The 26,084-nt window shown below is 47.7% G+C and overlaps 2 protein-coding genes across 3 annotated transcripts in view; both read right to left on the bottom strand.

The window, feature by feature from the left end:
* Positions 1-114: 114 nt before the first annotated feature.
* On the bottom strand, positions 115-2,968 carry LOC131288061 (dihydrolipoyl dehydrogenase, mitochondrial). The gene is made up of 4 exons (XM_058317161.1): positions 2,831-2,968; positions 2,349-2,498; positions 571-1,743; positions 115-502 (listed from the first exon to the last, which is right to left on the bottom strand). Exons 1-4 carry the CDS (start codon positions 2,870-2,872, stop codon positions 347-349), a joined length of 1,521 nt encoding a protein of 506 aa, XP_058173144.1. The 5' UTR covers positions 2,873-2,968; the 3' UTR covers positions 115-346.
* Positions 2,969-6,042: 3,074 nt separating this feature from the next.
* Positions 6,043-26,084, bottom strand: part of LOC131287185 (transcription factor AP-2-epsilon) — a 44,895-nt gene continuing 24,853 nt past the window's right edge. For both annotated transcript variants that reach the window (XM_058316212.1, XM_058316211.1), the window contains exons 2-9: positions 20,987-21,016; positions 13,674-13,907; positions 13,428-13,592; positions 10,682-10,889; positions 6,976-7,174; positions 6,479-6,743; positions 6,224-6,391; positions 6,043-6,153 (exon numbers count right to left, since the gene is read on the bottom strand). In XM_058316212.1, coding sequence (XP_058172195.1) covers positions 6,043-6,153; positions 6,224-6,391; positions 6,479-6,743; positions 6,976-7,174; positions 10,682-10,889; positions 13,428-13,592; positions 13,674-13,907; positions 20,987-21,016 — 1,380 coding nt within the window. The remainder of the gene's footprint in view (positions 6,154-6,223; positions 6,392-6,478; positions 6,744-6,975; positions 7,175-10,681; positions 10,890-13,427; positions 13,593-13,673; positions 13,908-20,986; positions 21,017-26,084) is intronic.

Below are 26,084 nucleotides of genomic sequence, written 5' to 3'. Positions count from 1 at the left end.
AGGCTCTCATCGTTCCAATAGAAAATTAGTCCTGTTGCAAAGGTTCACATCACTCTTCCCAACGATCTTGTTGCCTTTGTTGTAGGGGATCGATAAGATAATTTATGTTGCACTTTGCTGCATGCGCCCGGGATTCTCACATCTGACGTCGTAGGAAAATAAACTTCCACGACGGGTTCGTCGTTCATACTGGCTTATAGCCAGCCCATCTTTTAGATCAGTGATGCACAGAGCGACCAGGAGTAGGTTTTTAGCTTTAGTGTGTGTTGCCATTACACATTATTTTTTACTTCATCAGTTGGGGCAGGGAGTTTTGATTTAAGGTTTGTATAATTTTTTTTACAAATTAAAAGTTAATCGGCTTGCCAAAGCTGGCGGCCGTATGCGCCTCCCGGAGAGCCTCTGCGCAGGTTGGATGGGCGTGGCAAACGCGGGCAACATCCTCCGCCGAAGCACCGTACTCCATGGCGAGGACAGATTCATTAATCAGTTCACCGGCGGCCTGTAAAAATAAAACATAATGTTACAATGTGCATTATTGCGAAGGTTTGCCGAAGCGAACTGTCTTACCGGTCCAATGATATGTACGCCGAGCACGCGGTCGGTCTGCTTGTCCGCCAGCACCTTCACGAAACCATCGGTTTCATTGTTGGTCTTGGCACGCGAGTTTGCCGCGAACGGGAACTTGCCTACATTGTACGCAACACCTTCCGCCTTCAGTTCCTCTTCGTTCTTGCCAACCCAGGCCACCTCGGGATGCGTGTAAACCACACTCGGCACGCAGTTGTAATCGATATGCACGTGTCCACCGAGCATACCCTCGACGCACACAATGCCCTCATCTTCCGCCTTGTGTGCCAACATCGGTCCATGGATGCAATCACCGATGGCGTGCACGCTCGGTACGATCGTCTGGAACTGGCCGTTGACCGGAATGCGACCCCGATCGTCCTTCACGATACCAACGTTCTCCAGGCCGAGTCCCTCCGTGTACGGACGACGTCCGACGCAGACGAGCAGCACATCAAACTCCAGGTTTTGCTGCGAACCATCCTTTACGCTCTCCACGGTCACCGTAACACCGCTGCCGCTCTTTGACGCGCTAATAACCTTCGTGCCGAGCATAAACTTCATTCCCTGCTTGGTGAGAATCTTCTGGAAATTCTTGGACACCTCCTGATCGATACCGACACCACCGATCGTGCTGAGGAACTCGATGGCAATCACCTCGGCACCGAGCCGTCCCCAGACCGAACCGAGCTCCAGTCCGATCACGCCGGCTCCGATCAAACCGAGACGGCGAGGCACTTCCTTCAGCTTCAACGCACCAGTGGACGACACGATCGTTTCCTCGTCGACCTCGATGCCCGGGAACGGTGTCACCTCCGAGCCGGTGGCGATGAGAATGTTCTTCGTGTTGACCGTCTCCTCGCTACCGTCCGCCTTTTTCGCGACGACCGAGTTCGGTCCGGTGATCGTACCGAATCCATTGATGTGTGTCACCTTGTTCTTCTTGAACAGCTGCGCGATTCCGCCGGTGAGTGCTTTGACCGCCTTCGATTTCTGACCCATCAGGGCTTCCAGGTCCAGGCGCACATTCTCCACCAGAATGCCTCGGGAGGCCAGATCACCCGAGTGGGCCATATGGTAGTAGTGTGAGTTGTTCAGCAGGGCTTTCGATGGAATGCAGCCCACGTTCAGGCAGGTTCCGCCGAGAGTGTCATTCTTTTCGATGCACACGGTCTGAAAGGAAGGAAAGCGAAGAGAGAACAACACGGACACACGTTACTGATCAATATGCATTACGTAAAGGGAAACCGGGCCGGCGTCGGTTTATTTATATGGGAGAATATTTTCCAGAAAAAGCGAAGAAACCACAACACGTCGACAGGGTGGTAGAGGGGTCGCTTTTCACACACAGCTGACGAAGTCAAGGTACGTTTAATTATAGCATCGAAGACGCACTACGGACCACCATTAAGTCATCACAGACGAGATCTTTTCAATCGGTTGTTTATGCACTCTTTATAGTTTGTAGCATTTTACGAGGATAACAATTTAGCAGATTTCTGGAATAATACGCGTGGCTTGATCACTTCACTTTCACTTGAATTTGTCCACCAATCCCGCCCTTGCTGCTCAAACTGTGTATGACCTTGGAGCGTAAAGGTACGCGCGTCATAAACACACGGACTTCTGACGTCGTCGCATCCGCAGCAGCGATCATGCCTCCTCACTTATCTCACGATCTGCTAATCCTTATCAGCTGTCGTTCTCTCAAACCGTTGTTGTCCATTGGTGCTCAAATAGATTCGAAAAAATACATATTCTCCAACATAAACTCTTACCTTCATTCCAAGCTGGGCTGCTTTGATCGCTGCAACATATCCGCCCGGGCCCGAACCGATCACCACCAGGTCGGCATCATGTGTCGTCGAGTAGAACCGTCCATACATAGCTCCCAGGACTGCGCCATGGTTTCGGAGGCTTGCATTGCCCTGCGAACGAACGAAACGATGTAGAGTGCCGGTTGTTGTTGAGGGAAAACCCGCCCCCTGATGTGGGATGATGGTCAAAACATTGCAAACATATTTTTTATCATCCACCGACAACGTCACCAAACACGCTCCGCCAATGACCCCGCGCCAATACTCATCGATAGTGCCACCGGACAATGGCCACCGTGTTAGCGGTGGTTACGAAGATTGGCGGAGATTGCATAATCGATTTCTTTTCTTCTGCCATTTAGCGGGTGAGACGGTAGGTCTGACAAATAGACAACCACCATCCGCGAATCTTCGCTCACGATATGCCTTTTGCTGCTACTAACCTTGACGGCAACGTTAACCAAATATCGAATGTTGGACTGCATGGTGCAAATGCTGGCGGCAGCTGACGGATTAATCCTTTTCCACAGTGGGACACACTTGCGGGCTTGAGGAATGGTTTTTCGGTCGGTCGAAAGTGAATGCTGTCGCGAATGCCGCAAACGGAGTTAGTGTTGGGACGTTGGGAGCTGGATTGTATGGATTTATCCGAATTCGAATGTGAATGAATCTTTCGTTCTGATTCTAAGGTATAGTTTAATGAGCTCCACATATCCTACATATCACGCCAAAGGGTTGCTTCATTTGAAATGATATGTATGAAAATTGACAGCACGGTTAGATTGGATTAATTCGATCGAAGTCCTTGCTGACGCTGAATTTACGGATTTGCTCCTCTTTCAGAGCGGAGTTAAAAGATTCGATTCGACAAGGATCTTCTATTTCCATCACTAAACGAAATTTTTTCACGAAATAACCGTTAAAAATCAGTTTGCCAATGTCCATGGTGGACTTTCTGTGTCACATTTGATGCAAATCTCTTAAATAAAGGCCAAAATTGGTTCAATAAGCTGAGATTTTACTAATGTATTCTATTTTGCTTCTGATTGACAGTTGATTGTAAACAATTGTGAACGTATCTTTGTTGTATATACTTCACCAAGGTTAATGTAGCTTCTCATTGACGTTTGCCTAGACGTCATTCGTTAAGTTAACCAGCGAATTTTATTGACGAAAGACGTGTGTAAATTTAAAAAGCAATTACAACACGTGTACTTTTTGTCAAATGTTTTAACTTCAAATAACTACATCTAAATTTCTTTCATTTCAAACATTTTTTTTGCAATATTTTTATATTTCTGCATGAAAAGGAGAACACCACAGAGTGTGAGTTTAAAATATATGTTTTATTTAATTTAAATTTTTTAATAGTTCAGAAATGTACTTCATAAACATTTTTATTTCTCGTAGCTCCGTGTAGAATGTATCATCGTTTACTTGTTCTATAAGATCCTTTCTTTTTTTACATTCCCTTCAGGGCTATGGGGTCGCTGCTAATGCAAAACCGTTGCAGATGGAAGGGGTCGAATTGAATGGGCCTTAAGACCACGTGGATCGTGCAGTGCAACACCGATTTGTAACTTTTTGAGAAACAAATGTTTCATTTCTTTGTGCACTTCTTCACACGTCATTTGTTCATTAATCGATAAATTACCGTCTGCACGTTGTGCCTCCTGAGCCGCCAGCACGTTGGATGAAGTTTACGCATCTACCTTTCGTTCGCTTACGTTGTGTGATGGCGCAATGAAGGATATGCCATATAAGGAATGATATGAAATTTGAAACAACTGATTCAAATTTATTTTTGTCCACTTCACCGGATTTCATTAATCTTACAAATGTATATGTGTTTTTTTACTTCAAGCTGCCGGGACCGCCAGGACATATGAATCCGTTTTTTAAATTGTAGGGCGCCTTGCTTTTCTACTAATTGGTTTGCCTTGTGCTACTTTGTTTTGCGGCCGGGAGTTTTTAGCTAGAGCTGTTTATAATTATTTTAATTTGATTTTGTACATATACAATTAAACCATCCAAGATTGAGTTCGGTCTGCTTTTGAGGTCTATTTATACCTATCGTCCAGTATTACGAATGTGTTAGAACTGAAAAGGAATGCTCGCCAGACCTCACATTTAGTTTATAAATCTTTCACGAGAGAATGTACATCGGAATCGCTCGTCACAGCGGAAGGTTGAGCTTTGCATCGTTGGTGGTTCGGTAAATATCAAGCATTTTTTTTTTAATGATTGCTTCTCGTGCTAATCGAATCGTATGGCAAAACATGGTCGATTTGGGATGTTGGGAAAAAAATTCAAAACCTAAATTCCGTATTGATAACACGGACATGACCGACACATGGCAGCGATGGCACTTCTCGATGCTGCCGTTGTGTGGCCGCGATAAGGAGATTGGCAAAGAGAGTGCAAAGTGAAAGACTCGTCGTGTTGATACCATGGCTGTGGAAGAACAACAATTTTGGCACTTGAATTTTGATGGGGCTAGTATGGCGCACTAGATACAGCAAGGTATTAGCGGAGATGTCGCGTAAAATTTTGGCACATTCGATTCGGGTTGGACCGCGCGGAAAAAATTTCCTTCAAATTTAATTTCTACCCATTGTTGGTGGGATCGTTACTTCTAAAATAAATACTTCAAACGGTGGATTGAAACGTAAACGCATGAATGTCGACGTTGTGGTACGATATGTGCCATTACGATGATAGGAGCCATTAGTATTAGCAGCAGTGCAGCGATCTTCTCTCGCGGGTCCCATTTGCGGATAGTGTGTTGAGCTAATTAAGATACACATTTAAATAATACCTTTATCACAAGGAAGAAAGCCCTACCAGCAATTTAAAAGCAAGGACTTGCCATTATGAATGGGAAATACTAAATAATACTTTGCGGCTGGAGCGGCGATATAGCTTCTTTGTCTGCTACCGTCTTTTTGCTCTACGTTTCTACACTACTCTCCTTCTCCTATCGTAGCTTACCAGTAATGGGAACCATGTCCAGCGATAAAAAGAAAACAAAACAACTAAAAGTATACTGATCGGTGGAATGTACTTTCGCACCTACTCGTAAATGATAACCTAAAAATTGATGTTATCTATTATTTCTTACTGTAGTCTCCTCTTTACACCTCTTCTGTATCCTGCCGGGCAGCCGAAACAGGCGCGTGTACTACCGTTTCGATGAGTGGTCGAACAAAATCTCACACCCCTCGTACCATGTTGTCTCGTCGTGCCTTACAATCACAATGTATTTTTGGCAACAGATTTAGTATAACGAATGATCCGTTGCCCTTTGAAGATTCCCATTAGTCTAATCTTTAGCTCCCGAGAGTACTTTACAATGAAGGGAATGGATGTTTTGTGCAGTATCCTTTTTTTTTTGTTTCGTTATGTGTGATTCTTTTCCTGTGCGATCATGATTTATCTGTGCAGATAATTGAGTTATTGAAATTTCTTAGCCCCTTTCTCTTAAGCTTGGTTACATGTTTGTTTGTTTTTTTTTTCACAGTTTTTGATACGAAAAGCATACGGATTGTGCCTCAGTGTTTGTTTGTTGGCCCTGCTGCTCGCCATCGTTCGTCCCCCGCCCAGGCGTACTCCACTAAAATCGGTCAATTTTAGTGAACAGATAATTTTATAACTGTCATTTCTTATCGCTGTCCATTTTGTTCTTGTCTAGCGACGACGTGACCATGCTGCCGCCATTCCCCGGATACATCTTGTCCAGGTGTTTGATGGACTCGTTCAAGTAGTTCTGCAAAAATGAAGCGCAAACGAGGGGGTTAACGGGGTTTTGCGTGATTGGAGGAGTTGGTAGATCGTACCTGAATTGCAGTTAGCGCGGCTACGATGGCCGGAGACCCGAAGCCGTGTGAGATCAGCGAGAAGTGCGTCAGATGCCGCTGTATCGACGGATCTAGGATATGTTGTGGTCTAGTATTGCAAAGTGGCGATCGATCTTGGTTCAGCAGGTCCATTAGCTCCTTGGTGACCTGTTACACACAGACACACATACACACAGATGAGAATTCGAACGTTAGAGGAGCTTTTAAATCCCCATTGGCTAGCGGCCACCGTACCTGTTTGGTGTTGAGCAGCAGTTCCTTCCTCCGGTACGACTCCTGCGGCTCCGAGTACTGGCGGGACAGATATTCGGCCACCTGGCGGGCCGGGAACTCGGTTTCGCACACGTAGCCAAAGTCGCGGGCCAGATGGATCGCCTCACCCTCGACCAGTGACGTCAGCAGGGTAACGTTCGCCGCCTTACGCCGCCCGGCCGGCAGGTTGAGACCGATCTTTTCCAACTTTTCCCTCAACAGGCGGCCACCGTTTTTACTCTTCGCTCTGTTTCGATTCGGGGAAACAAAAAGAAAAAAAAGGACAAAACGGTGAGAAAACGTGCGATTTGAAATCATTCCTTAGTCGTGTTCGATTGCAAGTTGCGTAAGAGTGTGATTTCATTAACGTTGAATTAATTACACCTCCAACGCTGGGCACGTCTCACTCCCGCCTCGTGTACAGTTACAGTTTAATTATTCAAGGAGAAGGTTAAAAAAACAGGGAACCATTTACTCACCGTCTCAGAACACCGCCGAGCAGCGACGCGTTCAGACACTCGGGCGGTGACAGTCGGCGTTGGACTTCCGCTACCGTCACTTTGTATTTTGAGGTGCTCGACAGGAGGCTGAGTCGCCCAGGAACTGAACAGAACACGTCGCTCGGTGAACCGATGTTGATTTGGCTGCTGTCCTTTTTGATGTCGGTGATGGGGAAGTCTACGTGGGAGGGACAGATATGCGGAAGGTTAAAATATGTACGCTTCCGATGGGAGTTGGAAGGGAAGGTCTAGAAAATGTTGACACTGAACTCGTCGCGAGGGACACAGGATATTATATCTACTTTGGCAAGGTCTGGTATTTAGCGGGTTTTTGTGTTGTTTTCAAGGGTGGATTGTACACACAAATTACACGAATATTTCGGGCTGTGCGCCTTTGTTTTCGTTGGAATATTTCTAACCAAAGTCACAAATCTCATACCATTTTTCGTGTGACCTACTTTCCGGAATGTAGTTTACGCCAAATTTTGGGAATGATAAAATGTCCCCAAAAGTGAGACTTCGTTACACGAACCTGGGGTTGTGGTAGGTATGTTTAACGGGCAATTGAAATACGAAGACTTTCGCAGGGGAGGGGACCGCAGTAAGAAATTAATGACCCCTCCAACGCCAACGTTCATCCTCGCGGGAGGGAGTTGAAATTAAGTTTTATTTAATCTCATCTTGCTGGTACCGACATGCGTCGGGATGGCTCATTCGCAACATTGATAATTTCGCAGCTGGACTTGACCTGAAAATAGGAGTTCATTTTTTTTCTCTTTCCCGTACCCCAAATGGAGTAATACCAGCCACATACCATTTACCTCACCCAAGGTGTCGGTGCGCGTCGTCGTAGGGGTTTCTGATTCTGTTTGGCTCCACCCCCCTCCCTCTGTCTCGGCTGGATTTGTGGCCTTCCAGCACCGTTTCAGTTCGGTCTCTGGTGAAGGCCCAACACACGAAGACACATAGGGAACGGGAATAGGGAACTAGTTGGTGTGTCTAAGAAAACGCAAACGCAAACGCGAAACAGCGCGCGCTGGACATTAAATGCCTTCCCCATTTAGCAGCCGCTGGCCAGCAGGGGCGAGATTAGCCAATTCTAGATGAAAGGCTAAAAACGGCCAAGATCTTATCGTGCACTTTTAATTTAAACGGTCCGGTGAGATTATTTCACCCTCCTCTGGGGGTTCGGTGGTGCGTTGGGAACGGGTTGGTTGTCTGTGTGTGCATGTGTTTGCTACATTTGGCACACGAATCGGTTACTACAGTCGAGACTTGGTACTTTGTTTTACGGGAATTATGTAGATGTTTTGTTTTTGTTTCACACGAGGACCAATGCATGGCGAAGGCAACGTTAAGTTGGTGGTTGGAGTTAGAAAATAAATAAACACGCAAATTTTTGTTTCCCATTGCTCATTGCAGAAGGTTCCCCGAACCGATTCATCCAACAGGGCCTACGATCCTATCTTCGCTATCGTTTGCGAGGCATGGTTGGTGGAGATGCTTGGAGATATGCTTTCACGATCGTTTCGCCCGTTGATGTATTCCAGGAAAACGATCTTGCCACCGCCGGCACCGACTTCCGAATGAGATCTTGAAGAGTAGAGTTCGTTGCGTTACCTTCCCTTGCAGGCTACTAGGTTCTAGCCAACACAAAAAATCCCCAAGCAGTCTCCTGGAATTGGGCAATGAAAATGATCATTACGGGATGACCGGCTCTTGCTGTGTACGCCGTATCATGCCATCTTTGCGATAAGACAATGGAAAGATTTGCGGTACTTTTGTGAGCCATCCTTCTCCTCACGGAGCGTGGGTTATAGAGCGTTTCATGTAGGATAAGGTTCCGTAATCGTTTTCCGATATATTATCAGCTGACCCACCGGACATTCCACGTTCCCGGAATGAGGTATGGTCCGGTAGCGCGTGACATTCCGGGCTACCGAAAATGAATCTCCGGACATTGGGATTCCAACCACTGCCTACGAGCGGTAGCGAGGAAGCAGTTGTCCTCGGCAAAAATGCTAATGAGAAGAAGTCCGGGAAGGAATTTCGAACGATGTTGCTTCAAATAAACCTAGCCATAAATATTGCTCACTCGAGTTACCATTCGATACCTGGGAGACCGAGAAAGCGCAGCTAACCCTTAAGGGAAGCCCTCACTCCAGCAAAGAATGTACCTTTTCTGGTGACCGCAGGAATGCTTCCCTTCACACCCAACATGGATGATTCATGAATGGGAGGCGTGGGTTAGTTGTGGTGTCCGAGAGACCAAAAAAAAAGTGCACTGCCCTGTGCGAGTTGGACAGGGTACATGCTAGACCTCACTGGGAAGAGAATTATAGACCGCTCCGGGGCTTATTCGGGTGGACGGATGGGCAAATGGGAAGAGGAAACCGAACCCCAAACGGCATCGAAACGCCCGGCAGGGGCTCATTAGCATACTAATATTGTCAACCGGGTGTCATCGGGCCCTCGATCTCGATCGCGATATATCGGACACTTCCTCTGGGAGGGAAGTGTTTGTCATCTTGGACCAGGTCTGGGGTGTGGCCAGGCAGGGAGGCGGAAAAGACATAGATCTACGGTTGATAAGATCCTCCAACCGGTGGATGCCAACGGAGGCCCAGTGCCCCACGCCCTCTCCCCAGCCGGTCTCCCGTGCACCGGATTGGAATGATCTACCGACTCTCGGCGGTAAAATGTGAATGGAATTAAGGAAAACGCCCTGCCCGTGGAACGAAGGCCCGAACAGCGCTAACAGCTTGTAGCACCGGCCATTAACACTCGCCCGCTTTGAACTTGGACCGATTCGAGTCAATTCGAACATTAATTACCTTCCACCAACGGCGACCGAAGTTTGTAGTAGTTGGGCTTCGATAAGGGCCGACCTTAATTTAGACATCAGAAGAACTCCTAGGGGTTAAACTGTTCCTCCACAAATTGGCACAGCTGAAGATGTGCAGGCGAAAAGGGGATGGAAAAAAGGTAAGCTCCCAAACAAGGTTCTGCACGCGGTGCAAAACAAATCCTGGCGAACCATCGCCGGATGAGGGAATTATCGATACGAGGTTATTACGATGATTGTGTTATTACGAGCGGCAAGCGAGCGGATAAAAGCATTATGGGAGGGAAACAAACATATCACGGTTGTTTTCAGCTTTCCAGCCTCTAAAGCCGGGAGTCGCTCAAAGTGAGCCGTCCAAAAAAAAAAAAAAAAAAACGGCCAAGCTGCATGGATGGGAGGAGGATTTACCGGTGACGGTAAGGAGTGGTTTTGAATGGTGCGCACAACATTAAACCATTATGTTCTTAGGTAACGGACGGGCACCTCTCGGTGTGTAATATGAGGCTCCACACTGTGCGACCGTTTGGTTCGCTTTTCGGGCCGTCTCCGCGTGTGGTGTTGACGTTCCCACCGGGTCGCCGAGGAGTGGAATGAGGTAGCTGGGAAGGATCGACATCCCAGGATCGGAAGGTGTCAAATTCGGGAGTTGCATAGCTGTTTTGTTTGCTTCCCGGACGGTCCCGGATCCGCTACCGGACACCTCACCTTGGGTGAGTTCCATGGGTTCGTTCGTTCGATGCGGCTAATTATTAGTTCGAGATAGAGGTTCGTCACTCGACCGCCTGTTTGAGTCGTTCCGGCTGTCATTATTCCTTTTTTTTTCACCCGATCGGTACTTACTCTTCAGCAGCGGCAGATCGCTCATGAAGCCAGCGTTTTCGTCTATCACCGGATTTTGGCCATCGTCGACGGCACTCTGGAGGGCCTGGTGCAGTGTGAGTGGGTCATGTTCGTGCGCTCCTAGCCGTGTTGCACCGGCACCGGAGCCGATCGAGCCACTGTAGTCGCTACGCCGGTCCGAGTACGGAAACCCGTGTGACAGTTGCGTCTGTAATGGAAAGAAGACAGATGAGACACCCATTAGGTGATAAGTAAATGAGCGTTTGGGAGATTAAGATTGCTATCCCAATAGCCATTTGACATCACTGACCGGCCGATGGTTGTGATGTGATAAGAAAGGATTCTGCGAAGATAATTTTAACATGTTCATACTTTCAAGTTTGTAGCAAATTTTGCTTTTGATTCTTTGAATCTGGTTAAAAGTATGTTAAGCTGTTTTCAGCCCATCTCCGCCAAACATCTCTTTTAGGAAAACATTGCAACGAGAAAAAAGTATTTCTGCAAGTATTCTCCAAGATTCACCCCATTCTTATCTCACTGGCTTCCCCAGCCATTCCCACCCGCTCTCCCCTACCTCCCGATATTGATCCGAGAATGGATCGGAAATTTATGAAAATTCCTTCCGGAAGAGTAGAATTTTGAGCAGCGTAAGGAAAGTGCTGCAAAACCACCACTCGCGGCTTAATCGACTTTATTAAATCGCTAAAAAGAAAAAAAAACATCCAGAAGGCAAACCAAGGCCATATCGTCAATCGGGACGTAATCGATCGGCACACGCTGCGCTGGCTGTATTGTGTGTGTGTGCGTGCAAACGAACGCATGTTGTGTTGATAAATATTTCATCGTTTTATGATACGAAATTGTTGACATTCTTCCGCACGATTTTGCTCCTTCCCCCCTGCCATGTCCGGAAAAGCGCATCGCGCCCAAAGTTGTTGTTCGCTGTTTTCTCCGGGCTTCGACCGAACCCGGGGGGTTGAAATGGTGGAAATGCGTGGAAGTACGGCGTGTGCGGCCGACAAGCGTGGGCGTCGGACGGGGAGAGGGACATTTTTCCGGCCGAAAGTTGCCGAAGGTATTCGGGGGCGGGGTGGGGTTTACGTGAAACGGGAAAACCCTGAACGGACGGACGAAGCGGAGGGTTAGCTATTTATCCTCGAAAATCCTGAACCCTCGGTTCGGTGCGATGGGAAAAGGGAAATGTTTGCAACCTCCGCGGAGTTCATCTGGCGGGGGAAAACGGTTGTCTCACATCGCAAACGATAAGATTTTCCCACCCTCCCCCCCCTCCGCTTTGCACCGTTCCTTAGCGGAGCGTTTCGAAGTCTTCGAAGAGTTGTTCCAAGGGAACACAACAGAAATAGTTTGGCTGGAAGTTGATTTTCTTCCTCGCTCGGCCTGGAATGTTGTGCCGCCGCTGAGGAAACGGTTTCCTTTTTGACGTTCGATGTTTTTTTTTTCTTCTCCCCTTCTAAACTCCTTTCCTAGCCGTCTGTGTTGACGTTACAGTTTGGGAAGCAAGATACCAACAAGACGGGTTCGCGGGACTTTAAGAAGAAACCTTGCTTTCTGATGGACCATATTTAAGGGTAATATTTTCCTGCCCGTCTCTGACCATCGTCAACGCGGACCGGACCATCAACGGCAACTAACTCGGCGTTGTTTTTCGCGTTTGGAGAAGAAAGGAAATTAATTCGATCTAACAAGTCCAACATGACTTTCAAAAACACAAAAAAAATCTGTTTCCCTCCCGCGGCACGGCCTGCCACAATGCGGAGAAAGCGACAGTTCGTTACTCGACGTATCCCGTCGCTTGGATGATGCATCTGGGTGCGAGTGACAGAGCGAAAGCAAGTAGCAGATAAGAGGGGGTGCGGGGAGAAAAAGAACACAAGAAACCCGCGAGGAACCCGCTCCGCCAAGAAGGCATTCAAAAATCAGCGGTAGCTTAAATATAAACTTATTTTGATGTTAACAAGGGGCAAACGGGTGGGCGAAAGCGGGTGTGAGGAGGGGAACAGAAGGACAGGGAGGTGAGCAATCGAAGGCGTGCCGTGAGAAGTGGTGCCGCGGTATTCACGCGACTCGTGAGCGCCCGAATGACTCAATTTCGAAGCGATCGGATCGAAACCGCTCCGTCGAGTTAGTCCTCGTCCCGGAACCCCCCGCCGAGGACCGGTCGCCGCGGCGGTGGGACGCGGTGGGAGACTGGGGTTTTCCAACGCCAGGATGTTAAAGTTCGGCAGCCCGGGCATGCAGTTTATAAAAATTAATTAACAAAAATGTGTGATCTCATTTTGTCGATTTCGTTTCTATTTCCCATTTATCCGTCCTGCGCGCCAAAGGTGGCTGTCAGTGTCACGGGTTGAAGCGTGTGTGTGCGTGTGTGTGTATGTAACGGGACGATTGGATCGTTTTAGGCTTCCTTTGGGGCGTCCAGACGGATCGTCAACAGGGCCGCGAGCCCTCATGGGGCGAGAGAAGGAAATCAGCGTTGATTTGTTTTATTGCTTGAACTACATTTTCGATGATAGGGAGTTTTCTGGCGGTTTTTTTCGGCCCGTTCGCCAGCTCGGGCGATCGTTTGATTGAGTGCCGATCGTTTGGTGACCGGTTCCGGAGAAAAGATCGCTGCGATCGTGACGCGAGAGATCGGGGTGAAACGGTTCACGACGCGAAGTTCGCAGTATTTTGGGGAACCTTTCCATTTCGGCATGCTTCTTCGGTTTTCTCCACCCGTACTCACCACATGCTGCTGCAGTTCGGATTCTCGGTGAGATCGGTGAAGTCCTAGCTGCTCCTGGGAGGGTCTCAGCCCGGCCAGCTGGTTGTAGTGGTGCAGGGGTGCATGGTGCAGCGAGGACAGCGGCTGCCCGTACGGATCCGTACTTAGATAATCCAGACCGTGGTTCTGTGGCGGAAAGCGAAAAAAAGGGAATGCGATAGGTCGTTAATATCCCGCCTACCGGGAGCCGGGCTCGCGTGCACCAACCTGTTGCTGCGGGGGGCTTTGGGTGGTGTGGTGAAACGGTGGCGGGAAGTAGGGCGGCTGGAAGTCGGACTGGAGCGTCTGGTGATGCATGGTTGGGCCGGGACCGTGTGAACCGCCGTGGCTACCGCTGTGTCCGCTCGCTGGTCCGTTTCTCCCCGTGTGTCCCCCGGTGTGCGCACTGTATGCAGGACTTCCGCTCGTCAGCCCTATGCCTCCATGACTAGTGAGCCGCTCCTGGTGAAAGGATCGCAAAGAAGAACCAATGGGGAAACTTATGTTATAGTGGCATTCTTTTTGACAAATTTTCAAAAATCAAAAGGAAGTCGAACAAATAGAAATTAGAAAATAGAAGTTCAAGTGATTTTGGCGAGAAGAGTGATTGTGTACGAGATTGAAAAGATTAACATATTTGAACCACTTGATCAAAGGCGTGTTCGTGACCTTTCAGACAAAACGAAACTCTCTTATCCAAATGGATATCACACACCTTTTCGAACCATTTCGTTGCATTTATTTTTAGCCATAGACCGATTTGCGTTAATCTGCTGAATTATAGTTCGCCAACGTGTTTGCGCTAAGCCCGCTGTCGCATTCTTGCTTTGCCCGGGATTTATCCACTCGCCGAGCCAAATCCCCTCGACCGCTGGGTCGCACAGGATACCCAGCGGCTTATAGCCACTGTTAACCCAAATCGATATTTATTTGTTTTATCACGCGACTCGCGCGGATCGTCTCGTTCGTGGATCGATTCGCTGCGTTTGATTAACCGACATTCGATGGAATTGTGTGTTTTGGGTTTGTTTCTTTTTTTCTTTTAATTTTTTACTGTAATCTACTCATGCATAACCTCACTTTTATCGCCTCGCTGGCTGGAAAATCTTGAACCGAAAATCCGACAAAACGCCTGCCCCGGGTTGATTGGAATTTTTAACACACGTTTGATCCAAATCTATCGAGAAAGCTCGAGCTCCGGTAGTATTTTATTGGCGGCCATTCTCTTTCGCCTCCCTTGGAGTTCCGAGGGAGGATTTCATCAGGGGGGGGAGGGTTTGACCGAGGCCATACTGATACTAACTGCTCGGACAAACAACAGTCATTTTTTTTGTGGTTTCTTCTCGATCTTGCGAATCGGGTGGATGTGGCTGAAAGCAATAAAATGTGCAATCAAACTCCTAAATTAGCCACTGACTGGTTCATCAGATGTTTCTACCCTTGATCGGGTGTGTTTGTGTATGTGTGTGTCTTAAGCAAACAGTGAAGTTCCAAATCTTTTACCGCCCCAAAATGGTTAAAAGAAGGTGTGCAGATTGTCGCATCATGCATCTTTTTGGGGAAGTGATCTGAAAAAGGCGACAAAACCATCATGTTTCCACTCAGCTTGCATTGTTTTGTTTTCCGAGTGCACCTTACTCCGTAAACCGGGTCAAACCGCCCGCCGGAAATGTTCAATGGAGATCGAACGAACGTTTTTCTCCACGACGGGGCTCCCTGTTTCCCCTTGTCTGGGTGTTTTGAATGCGCTTAATTAAAACAATTATCGTCGAGACAAAACCATCCAGCCGGAATCGCGCAATCCGAATCCTGTTAGCATAAAACGAAAGAAAAAAGAGGATTGCCCCAACGCACTGAACGAAACCTCGATGTTGCACTTTGTTTACCTGCACTTCGATAACGGATGACATGTCCACGTACGCCAGAGCCATCTTGGATCGTAGGATTTGTTTTGATTTATCCTGGTTTTTTGTTTTTAATTTTTTAAACGAAGTTGGCGATAACTTTTCTCCACTTCTTTCCGCTTGTCAACAACACGCAGATCGGCGATTTTTCTTTTGCTTTGTTCGCCCGTCGCTCTACGAACCGGCCGGTAATTCGTTGCCAGTGAAGCCTTTAAGGAAAAGCCGCCAGCATCAACGGGCTACTTATGGATGTTTCGAAGCCATGCTAATCTGACAGATATTTTGGTTACGATTCATATTCAGTGACGTTCCCTTTTTTTCCGCACAGCTCAGCAGGTTTGACCGACACGATCGGCGATCGGCCCAGAACGGATGAACATTGTAGCACTGGCACGGTCCGTTTGGTTCATTGCACCGGACAACTTCATCGCGCGGGAGAGGGATTGACGTTTCAACACTTCACTCGTTTAAGCTGGAACCACTGTCGTAATAAAAGCGATTACTGTAGGAAACAAAATGTTGATGTTCGAAATGGTTTTTTTTATTGCAAACGCAACTCTATCCGGTTCACTTTTCACCGTCGCGGTTGGGAAATGGATCCTTTTTACATAAGTTTGTCACACAACATATTACATTAGACAAAACGGTTGCCGAAGAAATTGGACAAATTGCAATTTAATAGAATTAATCGTCCCAATTAGGTGATTACGGGGAGGGAAAAACAACGTTAAGACACTCGTTGGCCAGTGAATTGTGGTTGTTGATCTTTTTACTTTTTGTTTTTAAACTTTGCATGCCACTGGCAAGATATGAATGAAATAATTACGCTGGACCACTAGCCGGCGGCATCAAGTGCTTGCCTGTTTGTGTGTGTGTGTGTGTTGTTTGTCGCTCCATATATTAGGTTAACCAATCGTTTAGCTCGTGTCAAAACACGCGCTCACTACCGCAATGATGCAATTAGGCACTTTTAAGCTGGTACCCACTTGCGCAACGACACACCACGCGTGATCTATCGGCTTCGAGGGCCGAGGAAGTCCTCCAGGAGGAAAATTGATCGTCGACCCCGAGGGGGCTAGAGGCGGTGAAAAACATGGCCTCCCCCCCCCCTTGACACTGCTTGACTTGAGCGGGGAAAAACTGCGGGAAACATTTGCTAATGCCAAAATTCTTTCGGGGACCTTACGTATGCTAAATTCCATAATTGCTCCCCATGGGCCACCCATCCCCCTTCCTGTCTCCCTTCGGGGTCTAATTATTTTTCAATTATGCGCAATCATTGCTGGCGCACGGTATTTTGCCCGGTTTCTTCTGCACTTGCCCGCACTTGGTGGGGCTCATTTTCTTTGGAGCCAACTTTCCTTCGAACCAACTTCACTGCTGATCCTACTTGTTTTTCCACCCCCTTCTCCTCACACTCGTTCCACCACCTGCCTCCCCCTACTAAGTGGATAATGTAAGTGGGATCCCGCACCCGACGGTAAATCGGACGCTGTACACTCCTCCGGGAGCTTAGGGATGATGATCACCATACGTGCACCGTCAGGTTGCGAACGAAACGAACGTCCGTGGAACGTCTCGCAAGAAAGCAGAAAAGAAAAACAACCACCTCAACCACGTGCGATCGTGCGATCGTAATTTTAAGCCGCCGCCGGTACGCTTTTCGAGTTGTAGGTTAAGCTGGTCACGGATTCCGAAAATCCTTCCTTAACCAAAACCGTCGACCACTCGCGAAGAGAAGGATGTCGTGAAAAAAACAAAACCAAAATCACAAGCACGCAAGCACGCTCGAACCGATGCTAAAATGGTTCAGCCTGTCGGGGTTTCTGTTTTTTATCATTTTGCGTTTCTTTGCAACGGCCAGCATAAAACGCGTTCAATTTCACCAACGATCGATCATCGATCTATTTTTTCTTGTTTGGGTTGATTTTTTTTATGTTGGCACAAAACACATACACACACACGATCGCGCGCGCCCGTCCGTGTTCCGACAAAACCGATTCGCACGTGTCCGTCGCACGATCACCACGCGGATTATGCTTACGGGCGGACGGAGGGATTCTTTAATGCTGCCTCCTAATCAATCATAACGGGCGGAGGATCTAACGCAAACTGAGCATAAAATCGGTAGCGACGATTTGTTTGGCCCTCGGTGCGTCGTCGTCGTCGGCGTCATCTTCGTGTCTTTTTCCCTGTTGTCTGTGCGCTTTCCATCTCTTTGCACTCCCCACCGCCTTTCCACGCTTCCCGTGTGCTTATGCTCTCACTAAATTATGCTCGAAATATGCTTTACCTTTCTTTCACTCGTTGGCCCTTTTTTCACTCTCTCTCTCTCACTCCCTCCTTTGCTTCCGCCGCCCCGCGGGGAAGGTTTTGATGACATTCTGCCTCTCGCTCGTCCGCTCTCTTTTTCTCTCTTTTTCCCTCTCTCTCTCTCTCTCCGTGTCCTGTGCTTTCTCTCGCTCGTCAATTTTTGCCATTGGCTCTTGGCGTTTCCATCAAAACCCTACCTGGAAGGGATCTGACCGGGATGTTTTTTTCCTGCTTTTTACTTTTGTTTTTCCTCCCTAAACCCACCGCGGGCAGGACGAGCAGCAAGCAGTTTCGGTTTCTGGTGGCAAATTTTTCAACCCTCCTCTTTTCATCAATCAGTAGCATTATGCGAGCGAGTCCGGCGGGGTACGAGATGCACCGAAAGGGAGCAACAGAGAGAACCGGGTTCGGAACCGAACGGCAAAGGAGCGTTCGTTCCGTCCCCATCCGGCCGGGGCAGCATATGATTTCCGACGATGAACATGCAAGTAGAACAGCATAATTCCATGCCATTCGCAGGTTTTTGTGTCGCTTCGAAAGGCAGCGGGGGACGGGGAAGCAAGAAAAGAACCACCGGAAAGCACAATGCAAGTAAGGAAGGTATTTTAATTCATGTTTCTCGCGTTGCATCGCACGAGATGCATTGGTTCGTGTCTGCGGCTGCGATCGATCCTTCGAACGCACATTATGCTGATGAGCCTCGACGAAAAACGGGGCTGGGGAGAAGATTTCTTCCGCCACAAAATTTGGTAGCATGTGTCGATTTCTGGCCAGAAGAATATGGCCCCGGTTGGAATGTGCTGCGCCGATCGACGGGTATGCGTGGAATGTGCAAAATGCTTCTCCAATTAATAACCCGCTTGAGGAGAACCTACTTTGCATGAGCCCCCGTTGGTTCCCTTGGGTTTGGTTTTTGGTTTTTTGCTTGTCAAAGCCTCAATCCTCAAGATCTTTTGGCGGCGATCGTGTGTTTGATTTGATAAACTTCCCATTCAGAACAAACCGGGAACCGAGGTCGAGCTCGAGCTCTAATCGATCGGCGGGCGCAAGGGAAAGTTTTGTCCAACCATTTCTCCCCGGGGCTCCCAAGGAAACAGCACAAACCACCACCGACGAGTGGAAACTCGTTTGCCAAGAACTTGCCGCACGGGCGAAGGCAAAAGGTTCACTTCTTAAGCGACACGCGGACGAAAACATGCGCCCGGCCCGGTCGAGGTCGAGTTTCTTTAATTGCTTTTCTCTCCGCCGGCGGTGGCTTTTCCCTACACCTGGGCCAAGCCAGGACAGGTTCCTCACCGCCTGCCCGTGGGTCAGGGTCGGGTTGGGGAAGCGGTTTTGCGCGGTGCTGGCCGCTTCTGATGAATGCGAATATAATTGTTGGGTTAATGGAAGAGATTGTGTGCGGATTGGAAGTGTGCGGCCTGGCGGTGATTTCGGCGGGTTTTGGGAGATGGTCCTCGACTCATTTTTCACCGATAACTCCGCCGTGGCGTAGTATTGGCGGCTCATCGCTCAATTTGCCGCATGCTTCTGCCGGGCGTGTTCGTAATGAGCCGCTTTCCAACGTCTGCTGGTGCTCGTGGGTTGTTACGTGGATAAGCCGAAGATAATAACAACATTTAAACACTCTTCGGGGCAGTTTTGATGTTTGTGAGTGGTGGTGACGGAAGGAGAGAGATAGAGAGTTAGAAAGCATTAGATAACAGAGAAATTGACAAACTGGCGCATTTAACCGGCAATGCTTATTTTGTATTTTGTAATTTGATATTCCATTTATCAGCTTTTCTGGCTTTGAAAGTTCGCTTGTAAAGAAAGCGCATGGGCATTATGGATCTCTTTAGGGATCCCCAACATATAAGTCATAAAGCTCAAATCGACGGTAGTAGTAACCAAGAAAATAATTTCTTAACTTGCGAACACATAAAAGCCAGGAGAAAGCAAAAATAAATATTTTGTGAGCCATGAAACTGGAATATGTATAATTTTGAGTTGACATGCTTAGTAAGTCCAAGATTTTAGCGAAACAGTAACAAGCTTCATTGGCGCGACTGACAATTCGCGATCTAATGGCAGCAACGTACCAACTACCTTTCCAGAAACATTAAAATTCAACAATAGTTTTTCTGAAAACTTATTTTATTTCAAAATACGACTCATAAATTTGACAAAGTCTTAAGTTTATCTCGTTTTATATGCTTCTTTTTAATACAGAACCGTCAAATTTAAGTTATATTTATGACTTAATATATTGGGAAAAGGCAGTTAGTAAAATGTTTCAAAACATTCATGTTTGCATAGCTTAAAACCAGTGCATTTTACTCCTATCACCTCGCTTGCTTTGGTTTTTGAAGTTTCAGAACTAAAGCTGGCAGTACAAAATCTAATAATTCTGTATGGAATGTGTACGCGAAACTGTTTTAAAATGTTCAAAATGTGAGGCACTTCGATAAACGGCCGTGATCCTTTAGGACCCCCAAAACAAAAGCCGAAACAACGAACCAAAATGGCTTCCTCTTTATGCCATAATTGGCGTTACATCATCGTGGCTAATGAAATCAATGCAGAACATCTGTTCCAGAGCAAACGCACGGGCCCGACGACAATGGCCCGAAATCTTCACTTCCAGTCCCCCCGGAGGCGTCATAATTCGCAACCCCTTCCCTGCCACCCTGCGGCGTCCAGCATTAGGGGGCATGTAAGGAATTCGCTTGCAACTTCTCCGCAACCAGACGACCGCACCCTGGGACCCTGTTTTCCCCCTTCGATTAACCCGCTCGTCGCGGACGGCTAAGGTGGGTGCGCAAAAGGAAAAACAAGACGCGAGAGAGTGCATTCAATATTTTCGGCATGGGAGGAGCCTAACCCTCGAGGGCTGTCCGCTTCCGATGGGACGGATATGACGCACCGTTGGCTGCTGCAAACTCTCATTGTACTCCCGGGGGTCGGAGGTTTCTTTTCTTCTTCCACTTCTTTTTCTGTGTTGTTTTTATTGGAAGTGCGTTACGAATTGCACCGTTGAGTTTGCTTTGTGTTCGGTTTCCTTAAGGGGGGGGTTTCCCTTGTTTTCCGAACCCGCCTTGGGGCACAAATGCGCCACATGCAGTCGGCGTTGATGTGCAGTGTGTGGTAAAGGTGAGGGAAAAACTGTACAGCAAGGAGTAGGAAAATGGTTACCTCTGTGCGTGTGTGTGTGTGTGAGGAAGAATGAAGAAAAAAGAATACTCCGGGACGGAAGTGGATGACGCGAAAGCAAAGCACGCTAGTACACTTCGGGCACGGATCAACATCTACAGAGCATTAAAAGGAACTTATTAATTCAATTACCAGCTGTGATTGCAGGGACGGTGTGAGTGTCTGGAATTAGAAAGAGAAAAAAGAGAAAAGAGAAGCAAGTTCAGCATGGTTTGTCGGTATTTGGGTGTTGGTTTATTTGGTAAAGCGGTAATCGCTAGACGGTGGCAGAAAATGCTGCAACTACACGTTTCTTCCACTGTCATGTCTCCGAGTGCGAAGTTCTCGAGGAAAATTCGTTTATTAAAGCGTGTCACAAGCGAAGACGATGGATGATGACATAAATAAAGAAGAAAACTGCATCCGACGATGAAATGCTCGTAACACATTGTCACCAGGATGGCACATCCTATTGAATGTATCCTAGAAGGCGATTTCTAGTTCGGGGGATGAAAAGGATCGGTCGTACTTCCGCTTTCCGCCGCACGGGAACACAAACACAACATCGATGTATCCGAGGCCAATGTTGGGCCAAGGAACAAGGAAGCCGTTCGTCGACCGAGCCGAGTCTATAAATAACACTGGCGGACATGCAGGTGACGACGATAAGGCAACCGGCGGTGAACACTTCCCGCTTTCCCGCAGGAAGCAGGCCAAAGGCCAAGAGAAATGGATTTCTTTTCAAGTTTCAGTGTTTTTTTTTTCCTGGCCGGTTAGTTTTTGCGACAGCGTAGTGAAATTTATCCGTGTGGGATTTTGAAAAACGAGCCTCTTTTCCTACGTCGGTTGGCTGATAAAAGATGCCTTTCCATCATACGAAGAGCATTTGGGGGGGTGAGTGGGCGTAATGCGCTCTTCGGCAGGATGTTCGGGAGGACTATTTAGATCGCAGGATAAGGAACCGATTTGCTCGTTTCGTTGTTGTTGTGTTAAACCCGTTGGCCAGCGTCCTCCAGGTGGGTGGATACCCGATGCCATCCTCCCGGTCCATCGAGGAAGCCATTAAAATGATGGATTACTGTTCAATAAAAAGGCTTTTGTAGTAGTTTTACAGCCCCATCGCGCGTCAACGGTTCCGCGGAAGTGTGCCACGGCGGATATTGGGTGTAATTTAAAGACAATTTTACACACTCCCGAGGGAAGCGCTTACCACGCGAAAAGATAAGCGAACCGCACGCCGAACGGATTGACGGTTGTGATTATCTTCAGGTGCCGTGGGTTGGGTTGGAGTGCTCCCACGTGCTCCGGAGTGTTCGGAGGTAAAACGAAAAATGTGCCGTGGAACCATTTCGGAAGCTATTCAAAAGACACACGGCTTCCAAAAACCGACGGCTTCGGTTCTCAATGACCAATAAATTCTCGTTGCTCTGGCGCAGGGTGCGGGAAGGAGTGGCGATAGGTTCCACGAGACCCGTTCGAGCCTCGCCATCAGATCATCTGCCGGATAAACGTTCCAAAAAACCTCAGGTTATGTCCGGCACGGCCAGCAATCGCACGAGCATCTCGTGCGCTAGGCTTTGGCATTGTCTTAAACACATTTTCGAACACGTTGCGAAAGAAGCCCGATGTCAATAAAAACGAAGATCTGATCTGGACCGCGCTGTTTGGACTTAGGTTTATTTTTCGGAACACCAAACATGCGAAAACACATTCGAAACACTTACGAAAGAAGTGATTTAAAAAATCGAAAAACCGGTAAACCTTAAACACTTATCGCACACGGAGAGGAATCGTTTAGAAGACTCCCACCTGGCGCGGTGCTGACCTCGCAATGGCACACGGCGAAAGCGAAGGTAACATTAATTTTCATCATTGTTTTTTGGAGGGCCGCCTTTTCTTTTTTTTTTGTTTTGAGTAAAAAAAAAACAATACACTTAAACCTCACACGCTTGGAACGATCGATAAATTGTCAAAGATAAACTAACTCCCGGTTCGGTTGGAATGATGGAACGGTTCGAATGATTGGTCTTCGGTTCGCCAGGTTGAGCATATGAGGATCGGGATTAATGGTATGGTTGATGGCTGATCAGATTTTCCCTACGTCGCGTTTGTTAGCCTGTTTCGCGGATTGTTTCAATCAGAATGTTGTGTTGTTTAGTTAGAAAGAGACAAGGTAGGTCAGTTCTTTTTTCCAAACACAAACGATTAAGCCCTTTCTTGAGACGTTTCTATAGAGCTGGCAGAGAAAGTTACAATTCTTTAGCTCGTTAAACAAGTAAACACAATTTAAGATTCCTTTGAATGACTCTTTGAGCTTTTAAGATTCCCTTAACCTTAACTTAATCACTATAAGTTTTGGTTTCAAGAGAGGTATGTTTTTGTTCAGCTCATTTTTTGTTTATTTTTGGTGTTTATAAAAATGTCAACTGTTAAGTGAATTCTACTAGAAATTTTACTATATTCGTATAAATAACTAAAAATATTATTTCGTACATTTTATTTACTTCCCTTGAATCATTGGTATTCATTTGAACGTAAATCGAAGTTAATCGTTTTTCACAAAATGAAAGAAACTTTGTGATTCGTTAAATTCGAGCGTTTTGCTAAATAATCCCATTGGAGGCCCAAAAAATAAAACTATCCCGAAGATTCACACGCCGGCCAACACATCCCCGTCGGCCCAGATCTGTCACGAACGGGAAATGGTGATGTATTTTCGTTTGAAACCGATTGTAAAATCAATTCGCGTCCGCTCGCTGCACGGCCGTCGGAGCAAAAGGCGCGAACAGGGTGAATTTTCAGCATGAAATATCGCCCAACACATTAGTCATAATTTGGAACTGTTTTTGGGACTTCGATGAAATTGAATATTGGGACCTTCGTCGTGGACAAGGAGGGAGGGGGCTCTCCCCCATTGCTCCCCGAAGAGGTGATCATCTTTCACGTCGGGAGCCCTTTTTGCTGCCCATCGCAGCAGCCAGTGATCGCTGGAATAAAATCAGTTGAAGAAGGTTAACCGAAGCCCGTTCAGAAGTTACAAAATGGAAGCTCCGATTTTCGGAGCCACATCGCGAGCGATAAAGAAACGCAAGAGGGAGGCAAAACGAAGCAAAAAAAATCACCAAACTGATAAACGATGCTGTTTCCTCGCGCAATCGGACTCCGATGGCCGCATCCTGGCAGCTAGGCCGAACGCAAATGAGCGGTGCCAAATAAATCTTCATTTTTAGATGGCCGGCCTCGGGTGCGACGGTCGGCGGTCCATAAATTTTCCCGATCGATGCCGGACCGAAGGAAAGCGAACGAAATCCAAATGCGCCCATCCGATTCGTTCGCAAACGGTTGGCGCTGGTGCAATCGATTTTCCCACTCGTAAATATCGAAACTCCCAAGGAGCGCACGATCGACAACATGGCGCGACCACCCCGAGCGGTATTTCGGAGCGGATTGTTTATGCTTCCTTCGCCGGCGCGCGCGGACGACAGTTCGGTTTTGATAATTAAGATTTGGGGTAGCTTCTTCATCGCAGACATCCCCGGGTTCGGGCGGCCTTCCGCGTAACGTCGCCAGCCATGTTTATGTTAATAACGTTAGAGCGGTCAACAAGTGCGCACCGCAGCAGGGAGTCGTGTGACGAGCGTGTGAAGCAATTAATTTACCGTAGGCCTAAGCAATGGGAGGAAAACTCAATGGATGGGGCATGGATAAGCATGGGGAACCTCGACGAACAACCTGCCGCTTGTGGCCACCCTTTCGGCAGTTTACAATTCGGTTAACAACCTTTCGTGACAAGAGCGGGACTTTATTTGCTTTTTTGTTTTGATAGATGACTGGGAACTGATCGGGTGCAAATGTTAGCTTGTTTGGAAATATTCCTCCCAAATAAAATGTCCTACGATGGGTTGAGAAAAGAAAGAGAGAGAGAGAGGTAAGAGAAGGAGGAGTGCGAGCTCGATTTAGATACAGCTGTGTACCAGGCCGTTCGAATCAAAAAACGCATTAACAATCTCGTTTGTGGAGGATAATAACTTAATTTGATCATCCACGACGGGTTCGGCAACGCGGAGGAAAATCCGTAGCCTGTGTCGCCGAAAAATAGACGATTAGCCAAACACCGACGGAACGGGGGGGGGGGAGGCTGGCAGCGCGTGGTCCGAAAGGTAGATTGATCGGATCGAATCGGGAGTAACTAAACAAAATGAAAACAGTTTCCACTCGCCAGCGGGGAGCGGGCGGGTGTTTCGGGAATGCTTGCCAAAGGTTGCCCCGAATCAGCCCCGACGATGGCTTCTTGCCCCGACCGTTTGGGGTGGCGTTTGATCGACCAATTTATTCGTATGTCGACCGCCGCGGTTTCTTTCCCGCGCCGGGGGCAGGGGAAAATGAAAAATCGGTTGTCTACAAAGTGAAATAAATTGAAACATAGTTCCCGTCTATCGCCCATCGGGACTTTCCTCCGCGCGCCGCGTGAGGACGCGCTGGTGATGATGGTGACATGAGCAAAGATAAAAGAGAGATGAAACTGCTGGCAGAAATGGGCAACGAGTGCGCAAGCGGTGCGTCTTGGGGAAGGGAGAAAAAACTGTGCGTTTTGAGGGGGGAAGAAAACGAACAGGAGGAAGACTACATGATCACCGACCGAAGTGGACAGCAGGCGCGCAACAAGAAGCACAACCACCGAAAGCACAAATCAGCTAAGCCCATTTCGAGATTTGAATATAAATCATGTTTGATACAATTCCATCATTAATCATTTTAGCCCTTCGATGGTTGGCGCTCATGAAAACGGGGGGTTTGGGAACGGGATGACCAGCGGGAGCGTTGGGTGATTGGAGGCTGCTTGGGTCAGCTCCAGGAGTCCACCGAAGCTCACTCGACACACTGAGCACGGCAGCAGCACGCGGGACGGAATTACTTTCGGACCATCGATTGCACCGCGTTCCAGTTCGATGTGTTTGCCAAGCAAAAGGAATTGGAACACACACACACACACGTTGGTACACACTGCAACTGGGAGCACCGAATTTGACGGATTTCGTGGTCACCTTGGTGATGATTGAAAAATCGCTAGCGATGTATTAGAAGAGTAATTAACTTCAACGCTTCCACCGGCAAATGGTTATAGACGCTGATCAGTCGACGAAGGAGGTGCCTTCGAGTAGAATCCGCCGAAAGCCAACGAGATCTGGTTGGAGCTTGTTAGGAGTAAGCCAATTTGATGGCGGGAGTGTCTAGTTAAGATGGTTCAACT

This window comes from Anopheles ziemanni, chromosome 3 (genome assembly GCF_943734765.1).
Source record: "Anopheles ziemanni chromosome 3, idAnoZiCoDA_A2_x.2, whole genome shotgun sequence".
In the NCBI taxonomy this organism is placed as follows: domain Eukaryota; kingdom Metazoa; phylum Arthropoda; class Insecta; order Diptera; family Culicidae; genus Anopheles; species Anopheles ziemanni.
Note: the sequence above shows the minus strand (reverse complement) of the source record. Positions and strands in the feature narration are given on the sequence as shown.